General features: G+C 40.2%; 1 protein-coding gene across 1 annotated transcript in view; it reads left to right on the forward strand.

The window, feature by feature from the left end:
• Nucleotides 1–15,833, forward strand: part of NMT2 (N-myristoyltransferase 2) — a 116,708-nt gene that overhangs the window by 64,727 nt on the left and 36,148 nt on the right. The window contains exons 3-9 of the mRNA XM_042783093.1: nucleotides 105–142; nucleotides 1,353–1,543; nucleotides 5,866–5,984; nucleotides 6,081–6,172; nucleotides 6,290–6,406; nucleotides 8,010–8,180; nucleotides 10,259–10,367. Of these exons, the coding sequence (XP_042639027.1) occupies nucleotides 105–142; nucleotides 1,353–1,543; nucleotides 5,866–5,984; nucleotides 6,081–6,172; nucleotides 6,290–6,406; nucleotides 8,010–8,180; nucleotides 10,259–10,367 (837 nt within the window). The remainder of the gene's footprint in view (nucleotides 1–104; nucleotides 143–1,352; nucleotides 1,544–5,865; nucleotides 5,985–6,080; nucleotides 6,173–6,289; nucleotides 6,407–8,009; nucleotides 8,181–10,258; nucleotides 10,368–15,833) is intronic.

The following is a 15,833-nucleotide window of genomic DNA, read 5'->3' on the forward strand; positions in this document are numbered from 1 at the left end:
GGTAAACTGTGGTCAATGACATGAGACGAAGTATATGTGAACTGCTGTATGGAAAGTGAATTTGCTCTGTAAATCTTCACCCAAATCACAATTAAAAAAAAAAGAAGAAGAAGAAAAAAAAAATCCTCAGGAAACCCAGTGAGTAAAGCTTTCATAGCGTGGTCTATGTTAAATGAATCCCATTTTGTACTGTGTGAAATGGGTAAGCTTCCCAGGGTAAGCTGTTTGCTCCAGACCTCAGACTTAAGATTAAAATTGAACAAAAGTCCAAAGTCACTGTTTGTAAACTCTGATGATCGTCAATTGTACTGTTCCTTGGTGTTGATGGTGTGGACAGGAAAAATGAAGGGCTCTGACATTTTTTCTAATCACTTCTGTGTTGGAGCTAAGAACATTCCTCTGTATGGTATCTAAATTCTAAAAATTTTCTAGTATTTTGCATATTTCAAATACAGATTTTCACTTTTAGTTTGAAAAACTATATACTGCAGTCTCCTTTCAAGTACAATCTCATTCCTCAGTGTATCAGAACATTATTTGAGGGATTTAAAAAAGGAGGCTGGGGAAATCTTGAGAGATGACAGGAATACTGGCTTTGAGGAAAAACCTTTGGAATTGCAAGGTATTGTCAAGTTTATGGACTAAGAATATATTTTACATAAAAAGGAGGCTACTTTTCCAGCATTTGGGTTGTGGGGAGAGTAGGTGGTGGTTGCCGGCGATCAGAATTTATAGAGGAAACTGCTTGTCCTTCTTGTTGGAGGTTTTCTCTGTCTCAGGGAGCACTGGGGTTAGGAGACTAGCAGGGTGTAGTCTAGGAAGAAGAGGAGTCATTAAAGGCTTCCTTTATTGATGATCACTTCCTTCCCAGGTTAGCACTAACTTCAGATTTCTTTTTGTTTCATTTTTTTTTTTCTTTGTCAAATGAACTAAAATTCCCCTTGTCTGCCACGTTTCTGTTCTAGAAGTTATTTGCTTTGCGTGCCATTGCTGTTGTCAAGCATTAACCCTAAGGGTGAGACCCCTGTAGTGGCTGACTGGCTGTGATAGTAATGCACACATTGCATGCGGCTCTTTTTGCTCTCCCTCCTGGATGAGTCATGGTGAGGACTGTTTGCAGCTGGGTGGGAAACTGCAGTGAAGGGTGGAGTGATTGACTTGAGAGTCCCCAAACTGCCAGGGCCCCATTAAAACTATAGAACTTTTGTTATCTTTAACATTGTATGTTTGCTTATTCTTACCATATAACACTGTTGAGTCCAGACCCTTGACCAGGCTTAGAGGAGGCGGATTAGTTTCCAGGTGTTGTAATCTCCAAGGCAGATATGTGTGCATCTTAGGTATCAGGGCAGTGGCAGTGTCCTCATATTCTGTGTCTGTATGTCTTTGCTGTTACAGAATCCCACCATTCCAATGCAGAAGTTGCAGGATATCCAGAGAGCAATGGAGCTGTTATCTGCATGCCAGGGCCCAGCCAGGAACATTGACGAGGCTGCAAAACACAGATACCAGTTTTGGGACACGCAACCAGTACCCAAACTAAGTAAGCATTTCTGCTTTTCCTCACTAACAATGCTGGATTAACAACAAAAAACACAAAAGAAATTCGACTTATAAATCACTTGTTTTATATCACAGGTTAGAAATTTGCATAAAAGTAATATATTATTTGGTTGTTGTTGTTGTTAGGTGCCATCGAGTCAGTTCCGACTCATAGCGACCCTGTGGACAACAGAATGAAACACTGTCCGGTCCTGCGCCATCCTCACAAATTTTGTAAAATACTACATTTTAGGTAGTAACATTGACTTTAAATAACACAACACTTTGAGTCTAATTACTATTTCTCTAAAAATACCCTGTTTCCCCACACCTAAGACATTAATTTTTTTTGGAGGGGGGCTTCTTAGCTTCATGGAGTTCATTGTTTTGCTGGTGCATACATTTTCAGTAGTTTCATACCTCAGTTTTTCCAAAAGACGCAGAGAACTTGCCCTGTGAAATCTTACTGAAATGGAAAATTTTGTACTATGTAATAAGAGGACTCTGAACACTTGCCACTGGTGTTAATTAATATCAGTTCAGTGACATTACAGGGTAATAAGACCTTTGTAAGGGGTTTTGGTTCATGTTAGAAATTATCTGTAAGGGGGCCTTCTTGCCTTGGTGCTCATGTCTACTTTATCACTTCTGTTTGGGAGAGCACTTCGATATTTACAAGTTGCTATAATATAATTGTTCCTCTTTTACATTACACAAAAAAGATAAGTGCCATAAAATCTTTTAAAAATGTATTATAACCTAAACTGCTTTGTCTTGTATATATATGAAGATAGTCATATAATTATTTCTCTTTTTTCTTCTTTGACGGATTATGTTCCAGAATCTGTATGACATAAAGGGTTTAATTGCCCTACAAACTGTTTACTAGCCCCACTGGGTACAAATACAGGAATCCTGGTGGTCCAGTGGTTAAGCTCTCAATTGCTAATTGAAAAGTTGGCAATTTGAACTTACCCAGTGGGTCAGCGGGAGAAAGACCTGGTAATTTGCTCCCTTAAAGATTACAGTCTAGAAAACCCTATGGGACAGTTCTACTCTGTCACGCTGGGTTGGTATGAGTTGAAAATTGACATGACACCACCTAACAACAACAACATGTACAAATAATCAGTTTCATCATATTTAAATCAAGAAACAACCCTGTCCATGCCTTCAAATAGTGGTTTTCAAACTTTTTAAGGCTACCACTCCTCTCTCCACTGAACCCTACTCAAGTAATTTAAAAAGAATGAGCTTCAGAGTGTTGAAGAAAGAAAAAACAAAAGAAAGGAAGGACTTATTTTAGCTTGCCTTTTTTGTTTCAGACTCTAGAAATGTATTTGGTAGAAAGTCTAGGAAGACTCTAAATGAATTTCCAGGATTTTAAATGATGCTGAATTGAGTTCCATGAATCAAAGGGATCTAAATTATTGATCTAAGTATATTGGGTTTAGCTGAATTTAGTTCTTTTGAGCTGCTGGAAGCTGTTAGCTATTACCATTTTACTAATGGTAAAGCCACTTCCACTTGGCACTCAACTCCCGGGCACCTCTTTGAGAAGATAGCTCAATCCTAATCATTGGGTGATTCCCCAGCTTCAAGAACTCTTGGTATGATCTTGGTTCAGGCAAAAGTGTGCCCTAGGTGTTAAAATACATTTGTATCCTAGGTGTTAAAAAATCACTTTTGAAGACTTTATTCTGTTTATGTGTGAACGTAGTAAACAAGGTCACTGTGAGTTGAAGTCGACTCAAAGGCAATGGGTTTGGTTATTTGATTGTATAGTAATTTTACAATTTGACCTTTTATACTATGTTTGCTTGGAAGTTTTATCTTGATTTGAGTCAATAAAAACAGTAGAAAGAGACATTCTGATGCTTTAGAAACAGATTAATTAAGTGTCAATCTAATAAATTTTCTCACTGGAACAACTTTTGAAAGCTTCTTAAGAGCAGATGAAGGCACAAAAACAGAGCTTAGGCCTTCTTACTCTTAGTGAACAGGTATGTCTGGGGTCTTTTAATAGATGTTTATCAAGCTTTTGGAATATTTCTGTTAGTGCTACAAAGCGTGGTATAGAACTGAATATTAGGGGTAAAAAGGAAATGGGTCTGACACTTGGTTGGGAAAGAGTTAGCCAGAGATCTAGGAGAGCATTTGAAAATTAAGGAGACACTGCCTGGCTCCAGTTCTCTTCATCCAGGGTGGTATGCCAGCTCAGTCTCAGCACACTGACCCATCTGTCTGGAGCTGCCTGAATGAGATTATCGTGTGGATGTTGTGTGGACAGCCAGGCCCTAAACAGTCACTCAGAAGGGACTGTATTGGAGCCACTGGGTATTTGGCCAGGTGGGCTGACTGGAGGAATCTAAGGTCTTCATAGGGAGTCCTGGGGAGATGGGCTGGCAAAATAGAGGTAAGAGTAACAACATTAGAGGTTAGAAAAGAGGAAATGAGAAGCTTAGAGCCCTTTAGAGCTGGTACATACCCTGTAACTTCTACCTGGAGAAATGTACTGTGATGTTAAGAGTTGGTACCTGAGGTTCCCTCATCCAGCAGATATTTATTGAATGTACATTATTGGATGGCAGGCACGGGGGTGTATACTGAGAGTCTTTGGGTAGCATAGACAGTTAAGCTGTTGGCTACAAACCAAAAGGTTGGTGGTTCAAAACCATTCCGAAACTCCTCAGAAGAAAGACCTAGTGATCTGCTTCCAAAAGGTCACAGCCATTGAAAACCCCATAGAACATAGTTCTACTCTGAAATACATGGGTCACCCGGATTCAGAAACAACTTGATGGTAACTCTTTCAGATTTCTTGGGAGAATACATTCTGAGGAAACAGTAGTAGAAATAGTAGGATAAATGACGGCCTGACAGTGGGTATAGGGAAGTGTTGTGAAGTTATGTGTCAGCTTAGCTGGGCCTGGTTTTGAGTGGCTAGGCAGCTGGATATTGTTATTCCCAATGATGAAACTGGTAATCAATTCCATAGTGGAATCTACTAGAGCAGCTGAGTAGCTAGCTGCCTTAGGGATGTGGTCTGCTTCCAGTATATAATAAGAAGCTTTGAAAAAGGTCTCTGAGTGTTTTGGCACATCTGGATCCTGCATTTGGCCAAGTCTTCATCCCAGTGGCCTGCCATGTTGTCTGCCAGTCTTGGGACTGTTTCTCAACTTGAACTAGTGGCTTGCCATGTTGCTTGGTATCTTTAGACTGTGCCATTTTACCTGTGAACCTAGGGTTTGTCAGCCTCAACAGCCAGAAGCTGTCTGAGTTAAGAGACCCCTCCAGCTCCAGTGGGCCTGGAGCTAGAGGCAGAGCTTTCACCCAGCCCTTAGAACCGGCACTTTGAACTCAGATTTCTGGTCTTCTAAACTGTAAGAGAATAAATCCCTGTTTGCTAAAGCCCACCTGTGGTGTTTTCTGTTAGGTCAGCACAGGAGAACCAAAATAGAAAGATGCACTTTATGTAGGCAAAAGCTTTAGTCAAGGAAAGATGCTGTGTGGAAGGGATGTTTAACCTTATATCTGGAAAAATAGAAGGGGCCAGCTACATGAAGACCAGGGGAAAGGGCTTCCAACCACAGGGGAAGTACCAGTAAATGTTCTGAAATGGGATCAGCTTGGGGAAGGCCAGTATGGCTAAAGCACTGGACACAAGGGGCAGGCTGAAAGCAGTAAGAGTGGAGAGGCAGGGAGCAGCCATAGTAAAGAGCCTCAATTTTATTCTAACCACATTGGGAAGTTCTGCAAAGAATGAGTTGGAAAAAGGAATAAATGGAAGCAGGTATCTTTGTAGAAAGGCTAGAGACTGCCATGACTTGGACTAGAGTTCTAGCATTAGAGGTGGAGAGAAGTACACAGATTAGAAATTGACTTTAGATTTTGCTAGAAGGGGTCAGATGTCATTGCAGTCCTTTCCTCATGCCCTCTTCCCCCAACTTGTTGAAATGCAGTACAGAAAGAAATCTCTAAAGCTGTCATACCAATCCTGTGTTGCATATAACAGTGCTTTATGATAAATATGATATCTGGGGGTTGAGATTGAAAAATCACTGTTTTATAATCCCTGTTTTTTCACTTAATGACCAAGGATTTCTACTTTCACTTAATGGGAGAAACAGCAGTTATTCTATACCACACCGAACCCCCTATTCTACTCCAGAGATAGATGAAATATAGCATATTTTTAAAGATCATACTATATCCAAGAGTCCTAAATATTATTTTGCTTACGTAACTGGATGTTTTGGGTGGTTAGAACACTTTGTAACTTAATGTTCTTCCCTTTCTGCTTTTCTTTCCCACCCTCTCCAGATGAAGTAATAACGTCTCATGGTGCCATTGAACCAGATAAAGATAATGTACGTCAAGAACCATATTCTTTGCCACAGGGTTTTATGTGGGACACTTTAGATTTGAGTAATGCTGAAGTGGTGAGTCAAACTTTGTAATCCAGCACCTGTATTCACATGAGATCCTTCTGCATTGGTTCTGAGCACCATAGATAGGACACTTGTTTTATCTTGTAGCTCAAGGAGTTATACACATTGTTAAATGAGAATTACGTAGAAGATGATGACAATATGTTCCGGTTCGACTATTCGCCTGAGTTCCTGTTGTGGTAAGTCCCAGCTTATGATGCTGTGGGTGGTGGTGGTTGGATTGACATGGATCTTGGCTGTCCCTGTGTTCTTGGACACTAACTGGCTCCTGTTTTTCTCATCTACGCTGACTTCAGGGCCCTGCGTCCTCCAGGCTGGCTCCCTCAATGGCACTGTGGAGTCAGAGTGTCTTCAAATAAAAAACTAGTAGGGTTCATAAGTGCCATCCCTGCAAACATTCGGATTTATGACAGGTACATATTAAAGCTGGTCAGCTTTTGTGTGTTTGTTTTTCTTTTTCTCTCTGTTTTATTCCATCATCTTATCAAGAGCCTTTCTTAGGAAAGTGCAAGAGCACAGGTAAAACTGGAGCAGGAAGGCACAGTGTCACTTTATATGCCTTGATGATGTGCAGGGACTATTAGTAGGTGGTTCTGCATATATGAGCTTCCAACCCTCTTTGGCAGTATCTTAAAAGCCCTTCTGCTCAGCTACTCAATGAGTCAGCAGTGCTGTTAAACCAGTATGGCAGTTGAAGAAAGTGTGGACTTTTTTTTAAATACATTTCATTGAAACATAATTTATGTACAGTGAAATATACAAAACTGGACTTTTTTATTGCAATTATAATGGGCTTTTAAGGATTATTTAAAAATTTTTAAGAGTGAGAAAAACTTTCTGTCCCTGGGACAAGCTTGTTGCAATATTTGCTCAGAGTGTACAGTCCTAAAAGTCAAAGATCTAGTGCATGATATGTCTTTTTGCCTGCAAATATATTAAGTTTATCGACTGCTAAACACATTTGATCTCAAAGAATATTGTGTTTCAAACATAGTGGATCTTCTAAGTACTCTCCCAGGAATGAAATTAATTACTGAAATAATGCAAGAGAAATGCCTGCATACCTGGAACCAGAGCAGGGAGTTGCTGGCTTGCAGGCTATAGAAGGCTTATTCTAGTTCAAAAAACTGGCACCACACAAAGATCCTGTGGATTTATATTCTTTTTCAAAGCAACATTTTAAGAAAGTCTAGAGTGTGCCTGACCTAGTTATTGCCATAATTGTATACATTACAGGAAAAACAGATACAGAAACTGGAAATGTCTGATCCATCTAAGTTGAATACTTGTAAAAGGCCAGTGTCCTAAAATGTATTTAGAACAAGGAACTTTGAGTCTCCATAGACTATAATGACAGTCATTTTGTACTACTCTACAATATGAGATCACCATGAGTCAGAATCAGCTTGATGGCAACTGATTTGAGTCACTGGATGGCACAAACAGTGAAGCGCTCGACTACTAAGTGAAAGGTTGGGAGTTCAAACCCCACCCAGAGGTTCCTCAGAAGGAAGGCCTGGCAATCTGCTTCGAAAAGGGCATAGCCTTGCAAACTCCATGGAGCACGGTTCTATTCTGACACACAAATGAAGTCACCGTGAGTCAGAGTCGACAGAAGCTGGGGGCGGGGTTGGTAGAATAGGGATTAATGCATTAATATGAATTCATATAATGTCTAAATAATGTTGTTGTTGTTGTTATGTGCCGTCAAGTCGGCCCCGACTCATAGCGACCCCTCCTTGGGTTTCCGAGGCAGTATCACTACGGAAGTAGGATTGCCCAGCCTTCCTTCCGAGGAGTGGCTGGTGGGTTTGAACCGCCAGCCATCTGGTTAGCAGGCAAGTGTCTTAGCCACTATGCTACCAGAGCTCCCATCTAAATAATAGAATAATTTTTTTAAAGATTGTCATAAAAGAGGCCTTTTTCATTTTTTCACTCTTAGAAATGTTATGGGTGTTATGTTAAAAAATGTTTTCATCTTATGTTCGCTCTGATTTTGACAACTTTATATCTTAGCGTGAAGAAGATGGTAGAAATCAACTTTCTTTGCGTACACAAGAAATTGAGATCAAAACGGGTAGCCCCAGTGTTAATTCGAGAAATAACCAGAAGAGTGAACCTGGAAGGGATTTTTCAGGCCGTTTATACTGCTGGGGTGGTTCTTCCCAAGCCAGTGGCCACGTGCAGGTAATTACCAGCACCATATTCTTACCTTGCATCTTTACAGTTACAAAGCGTGTGGAGCCTCACTACCATTTTACTACAAGTATTATCCTCCTCACACGTAACAGAGAAAACGAGGCTCAGAAATATTTTAGCTTGCTCTCCTCATTATGTGGTTTGTTGATAGCAGAGATGGAGAACAGAACCCAGGTTACGGAGTGCAGTACTCTGCAGTGTAATCACACTGCCACTTGATGATAAAAAAAAAAGTTTTAAACATTTTTCTGCTAATGATGCTAGATTTATTTTTCTGTTTCAGTTCTACTTGAAAGACTAGTGCTGTGTTCCATGAGAAAATTCAGGGTGTTGTAATCTTGAAATATCAAGTGTCAGCAGCCCCATTTCCTTTTCACCCGTAACTCTTACTTCTATACCATGTTTCGTAGCGCTATCAGGAATTGTTCCAAAAGCTCGATAACATCTGTTGAGAGGCCTCAGACATACATATTTGCCAAGAGTAAGAAGGCTTGAGTTATGTTTTTGTGCCTTTATCTGCTCTTATTCAAGTTTTCAAAAGTTGTTCCAGTGAGAAAATTTGTTTATCAGATTGTCAGTTGACTGACTTCTTTCTAAGAGCACCAGAAAGTTTATCTCCTGCTACTCTTTTTATTACTCAAATCAAGATAAAACTTTAAGTAAAGATAGCCTAAAAGGTTAAACTGTAAAATTATAGTAAAACCAAAACCAAACCTACTGATTCAATTCACAGTGGTCCTGTTTATTGCATTCATATGTAAACAGAATAAAAGACTTTTTAAAAGAAAAGTTTATTGTTATTTGGGTGAAAGTTTACAGAACAAATTCATTTCCCATACAACATTTCAGACACATTTTGTTTCATGACATTGATGCAATTCCCCACAATGTGACAGCTCTCATCCCACTTCCTCCCCATAGTACTTTTTCCCTGTGTCCTTCCCTCCTGTTCACTCCCACCTCCTAAGCTGTCTCCCTGTGCAAACACACTGTACTTCTGTTTTCCCATGATTGATTGCTCCAAGGAGTGTATCTCCCTGATGTAACTGTTCACCCCATATGCCTGTCTATTGTTTGGCTGAAAGCCACAGGAGTGAGTTCAGTTCCAGACCTGAGGGGAAAGTAGGGACCATAGTCTCAGGGGTCTCACCAGCCTCTGTCAGACTAGTAAACCTGGTCTTTTTTTTTTTTTTTATGATTTTGAGTTTTGTTCCACATTTTTCTCCCACTCTATCCAGGATCTCCTGTATAGATCCCCCTCTGAGTGGTTGATAGTGGTAACCGGGCTCCATCTAGTTCTTCTGGTCTCATAGTCTTGTATGCTGAGGAGCGCATGGTGTACCAGTCTCTTGGACTAATTTTTTCCATGTGTCTTTGGTTTTCTTCATTCCTCTTTGCTCTGGACCAGGAGAGACCCATCATTACATCTAGATGGCTGCTAGGAAGCTTTTCAGACCGCGGTTGCTACTCACCAAAGTAGGATGTGGAACAGTGTTTTTGTGTAGTATATTATACCAGTTGAGCTTGATGTCCCCTGCATCCATGATCCCAAGCCCTCAAGTCCAACTACTCGCTCCCTCTGGGTAGCTGGAAAAGATGCATTTTTAATACCTATTTTAATAATAGGTCATTCATTCTAGTACATAAACTGGTATCACTGAAAAGATTGAAGCTAGTTTCTCAAAAAGTTATTTTCTTTGGTGTGCATTATATAGAAGTGAAGGCTAGTAATTTGGGAGAAATAAAGTTTTTAACTTTATGGTTTGCCTTTTATAGAATCATTGATGGGCAAACTGGGCATTATTAATTTTTCTTTGCAGTTTGAAGATTTCTCCTTGTTAAAAGAGATGAAAGGTCACAAACTAAAGGAACACAACTACCAATGCAGGACATATTACAGAGGTGAAAGAAAATAAGAGAGGGACTGATAAAATTATTTACTAGGAAGAGGGTAGTGTCCAGCATTCGTGTTCAATAAATGCTTAACTTAACAGCTCCGCTGAGACAAAGAGTAAACTTGTAGAGTTAGAAATCAGTTAGATTTTAAAACATTTCTTGTATTTTAGGTACTGGCATCGATCACTAAACCCCAGAAAATTGGTGGAAGTGAAATTTTCTCACTTGAGTAGAAATATGACTTTACAGAGAACAATGAAGCTATACAGACTTCCAGATGTAAGTAAGAATGATTTGCAGGTTTTCAAAGCTGTAATGACTGAAGCTTTTAATACAGAATAGAATTATTTGCAGGTCTGAAGACTGATTCATATATCTGAGGAAGTGAATATGTTGCTGGAAAGACTGCATAAAACTCAGAGGCTGGGAAAAGCACGGAAGCTCATTTGGAAATATTAGACCTTTTTTAAAGAAAGCTTTTTATGTTCTTTGGTTTGTAGTTGAAAGGGAGTGAAGTTGAGATATGTAGGTTTTGAAATTTTGAGTGTTATGGTCAGTCAAGTGAGAGGGAAGAAGCATTCAGGTTTCTGATGGTATCAACAGAATGGAACTAAGGAATAAAGTTTAGAGGGCAGAACCGGGGAGAAGAAACAATATTTCATGTAATTATCATACTTTTAAAATAGCAAATTCTCAGTGTAAAAAGTTGTTTGCCTTAATAGAGAAAATTTTTAAATATGCTTACTAATATTGGATTTATTTTGAGATTTGGATATTATTATATTTGTTATCTCTTGCTGCATAACAAATTACCGTAAATATAGGTGCTTAAAAGAACATACATTCATCATCTTATAGGTTCTTTGGATCAGAAATCCAGGCATAGCTTAGCTGAGTCCTCTGCCTCAGATTCTCTCATGAAGCTGCCATTAAGGTGTCAGCCAGGGCTGGGGTCTCCTCTGAAAACTTGTCTGGGAAGAAGTCACTTGCAAGCCTATGCAGTTCTTGGTAGGATTCAGTTCCTTGTGGGCTATTGGACCAAGGGCCTTGTTTCCTTGCTGGCTGTTGGCCAGAGGCCACCTTCAGCCTTGCTTCTTGGACTTCTCCATAGGGAGCTCACAACATGGCAGCTTCCCCATCAAAGACACCAAGAAAAGAGTCTGTAGAGAGAAAGTGCTAGCAAGATGAAAGTCAGAATCTTATGTAATCTATTCATGAATAGACTATCCAGCCACAATTGCTGTATTTTTAAATTCTGGTTAGAAGCAAGTCATAGGTCCTATTCACTCAAAAGGAGCAGATTGCAGAAGGGCATGAATGCCACAAGAATGGGGGTCGTTGGGGGCCCGCTCAGAGTCTGTTTACCACAGTTGAGATCTTCTGTTTGATGTTTTGATTTTATCAGAGTTACTCTTTCTTTTGGGTTATTAGTTACTTAGTGAATATTTTAACCTGATTGAAGGAAGGGTCCATGTGGAATGTAGCCACGTTCCTCTAGAACATTGTGAGGACTTGGCCTGTAGTAGCCTCTGCAGAAACCATTGCTAGTTCAGTGGTAGAATTCCATACAGTAGACTGCGTTCGTTTCCTTTTGTCTTTTGGCCAGTTTTGTGTTTACCAGATAGAGAGCATCGGTAACTATTTGTCTGGTGACATAAGAGAATCAAATAATTTCTGACCTTAGGCAGAATTTCACAAGGAGAGAAGTGAAGAAGGTGAAGGAAACCAGGTAGTTGGAAATGTCACTATCATCATTCTTGGGCCTCAAAAACTGGTGGAAGGATTAGAAGTCATGCTTCATTTCTGTTCTGTCTATTGTTGTGGACAGCGAGGGCTTGAACTAATTCCCTTACTGCCTCTCTGGGAGGCCTGTGAGGGAGGGGGAATATATATCGTAACAGGTAAAAGTAAAAACAACAGGTGAGATGACACAGGACCTGAGGAAGAAGGAGCAGGCCCCTCAGGCTAGGGTGACAGAAGGGATGGTAAGCATATCAGTGGAATATGATATATTCCACTCTATTCCAGAATAGAGATAAATAGGAGAATGTTCAGAGAGGCCATGTTGTTATTACTGCAATTAATATTTATTAATTAATTTTCTTTGGAAGCAAGAAATAATTTATGCTGCTGGTGAAGTCACAAAGAGTAGAGAGGGACAGAGTCAGGTGTAGGCTTTTTTGGTTACTTCATGCTACTCTAACAGAAATACCAGAGGTGAAATGACTTTAACAAACAGGAGTTTATTCTCCTACAGTTTGGGAGGCTAGAATTCTGAGTTCAAAGTGCCAGGCTCTAGGGATTGGGTAAAACCCCTCGAGCTTGGGCTTCAGCTCTACCTTCTGCTCCCAGCCCACTGAAGCTGGAGGCTTTTCTTTCCTCAGACAGCTGCTGGCTGCTGAGGCTGACAAACCTAAGGTTGACAAGTAACAAGGCACAGTCCCAATATTACCAAACCACATGGCAGGCCATTGATTTAACTCCATTAAGTGTCCCAAGATCTGCAGACAACATGGCAGGCTGCTGAATAGTGACTCAGCTACATGCAGGTTCCAAGTGTGCCATAAACTGGAGACCTTCCTCAAAGTTGCTTCTTATATACTGAAAGCAGCCCACATCACTAAAGCAGCTACTAGCTGCTCCAGTAGATTCCACCATGGAGTTAATTACTAATCTCACCATGGGGAATAACTACATTCAGCTGCCCAGCCACTCAACCAGGCCCAGCCAAGTTGACACACAACCTTAACTACCACAGAGGCACAAATACAGTGAGAAAAATGGACACAGTGTACAGCAAAGGTGAATTGCCCCTTTCTTAAGGGGCCATTTATTCTGAGTATCCTCCTTGCCAGTTTTAGGGAGCCCTGGTAGCATAGTGGCTAAGACACTTGCCTGCTAACCAGACGGCTGGCGGTTCAAACCCACCAGCCACTCCTCGGAAGGAAGGTTGGGCAATCCTACTTCTGTAGTGATACTGCCTCGGAAACCCAAGGAGGGGTCGCTATGAGTCGGGGCCGACTCGACGGCACATAACAACAACAACAACATATCCAATGACATGAAAATGTCAGGCATTCCTGCTTCTTTTGCTGGGGTCTAATGCTGTTCAGTTTGGTCCCCTACCCTTCAGTTTACTGACGCTAAAAGAGTCTAGCCTGTTGTAAGAAAAGCACCCACTGCATGTAGGTTGCCTAAAGTGGAATGAAGAATAAGGGGTTTGCATACCTGTCATTATTTTTTCAGGATGATTAGAATTTAATGAATCGAAATTACTTTTGACTTGACTTTGTCTATCAGCCTTTATGTTTGCACAAGAATTGGTGCATTCATAGATAACAAAATTTTGACAAGTTGATAATAACTCCCTGGTCAGGCATTAGTTGTAAACGTAGATGTTGGCATCTGAATTACAGTTAAACTAGTAGATTCCTTATGTGGAGCAGTCCTACTCCTGTCATATTGTTATAGTGATGGTCTCTCACCTACCCTCCCCCAAAGATTTGAAATCTGTAAAGTGCTTTCATATGCATTATCCAGTTTACCCTCACAACAACCTTTTGAAGTTGATACTTCTTCTTATTTCCATTTTACAGATGAAAAACTGAGGCTTATGAAGGTGATGCTCAGCCAAGGGCATATCACTAACTAAGGAGGAGGGCTTGGGATGCAAGCTGCTGTTAGATCCCTTTGCTTCTGCCATCACCTCTCACACACTCCCTGTAGGAAGGGTACCATGACTTAGTCCCACCAAGTGTCTCACTGTACAGTCATTAGAGCATAGCATAGTTTAAGACGGGAAAGGACAGTTGCCAAAGGTCCAGACAGCTCTCAGTGACCTGTCCCTGTCTTCCTTTCCCATTTTTAAGTCATTGGGAAGGAAAGGAAAAGAAAATGAGTAAATTAATGGAGGAAGAGATGAAAGAACAGATACTAGAGACTTGGAAGGTGGTGATAATAGTCAAATAGTGTCTCTGTCTTGAGTTGGAAGCTGGGCAATACAGCATGTGCCAGACCACCTCTTACCTTTCACATGTTCACAGATGGATGACACCATAGTTAGTTGCATCATGTAAGAACACTTTTGTACGTTTAAGCAAACGAAAGAACCTTCTTGAATACTACTTTGGCTGTAAGGATTCAGTGTTATTTCCTGATTCATCATTTTTGTTTCTACTTATCATCCCTGCTTTATGTCTTCTTCACGGACTTCTGAATATGAGTTAACATTTATCGTGGCCAGCATTGTGCTTGATATTTAACATCTATAACTCATTAGTTTTTCATAAACATCGTAGGAGGGCAGGTTCTGACCTCTTGTTATCCCTGTTTCACAGAAGAGGACACTGAAAGACAAGATTAATTTGCCTGGAGTTGAACAGTCAGTATCAGAGCAATCAGTCCCACACCTTTCGCTTTTGTTCTCTAAAATATACGAGTTTCCTAAGATTGACATCTTCATCTCTCCTTTAAATGTTGGTTTGTTTTTTAATTTTGATGTTGAGTATTTCAGGCGAAGTTGGGATTTTTTTTTCCCCAGTACTCTTAAAGGTGAAGGAATTGGATGTGGATGAAAAGCAGGAATCAGAAATTAATCTACCAGGGACTTACCATTGGGTTCCAAGAAGGATGTGCTTGTTAAGACATATTACGAGACCCCCTAAGGTTTTCTATGTTTAGTAACACAAGCGACTTTTTTAAGTGTGTAGTGTCCTATGGCTCTTTTTTTTAAATTTTTTTTTTTTTTTTTTTATCATATTAACAGCCATAATCATTGCTTGCAGCTCTACTCTGGAATCTTGGCTCTAAAACAGTTCAAGCCATATAGTTCAGCAGATTACAACACCACTTCTGTTTTAAAATAGAGCTCTGAACTCTGTTTCCTTATGCACGTATTAGCAGGTTTTATACAAATTTCATTATACATAGATTCCAACAAGTAGGTGGACATTAGTTGGGTTATGAAAAAGTTTATCTGATTCAGATATAAAGTTTACTTATGAAATAATTAAGATTTTCTCAGCTACTGGAAATTTTTCTTTGTTTTTGGGACTCTTAAAATATCACCACTTCACTCTTGGTGAAACTTTACTATTTTCAGCCAGGCTTAACTATCTTCCTACATCTTCCTGAAGATTTGTTGTTCTTGTTAGGTGATGTCGAGTCACGTCCAACTCCTAGTAACCCTGTGTTCAACAGAATGGCACACTGCCCGGTCCTGCACCATCCTCCCAATCTTTGATATGCTTGAGCCCATCATTACAGCCACTATGTCAGTCCATCTTCTTGAGACGCTTCCCCTTCTTCACTGACCCTCCACTTTACTAAGCATGATATCCTCTGGGGTCTGGTGCCTTCTGACAACATGCCCAGAGTAGGTGAGACGAAGTCTGGCCATTCTCACTTCTAAGGAGCATTCTGGCTGCACTTCTTCAAGCATACATTTGTTGGTTCTTCTGGCAGTCCATGGTATTTTCAGTATTCTTAGCCAACACCACAATTCAAAGGCATCAATTCTTTGGTTTTCCTTATTTCATTGTCCAGCTCTTACATGTGTATGAGGCTACTGAAAATACCATGGCTTGGGTTAGGCTCACCTTAGTTTTCAAAGTGACATCTTTGCCCTTCAACATGTTAAGAGGTCTTTTGCAGCAGATTTTTTTTTTTTTTTAATTGTGATTTGGGTGAAGATTTACAGAGCAAATTCACTTTCCATACAGCAGTTCACATATACTTTGTCTCATG

Source organism: Orycteropus afer, unplaced genomic scaffold, assembly GCF_000298275.1.
Source record: "Orycteropus afer afer isolate SDZICR_OR568_19922 unplaced genomic scaffold, OryAfe1.0 scaffold00655, whole genome shotgun sequence".
Lineage (NCBI taxonomy): Eukaryota > Metazoa > Chordata > Mammalia > Tubulidentata > Orycteropodidae > Orycteropus > Orycteropus afer.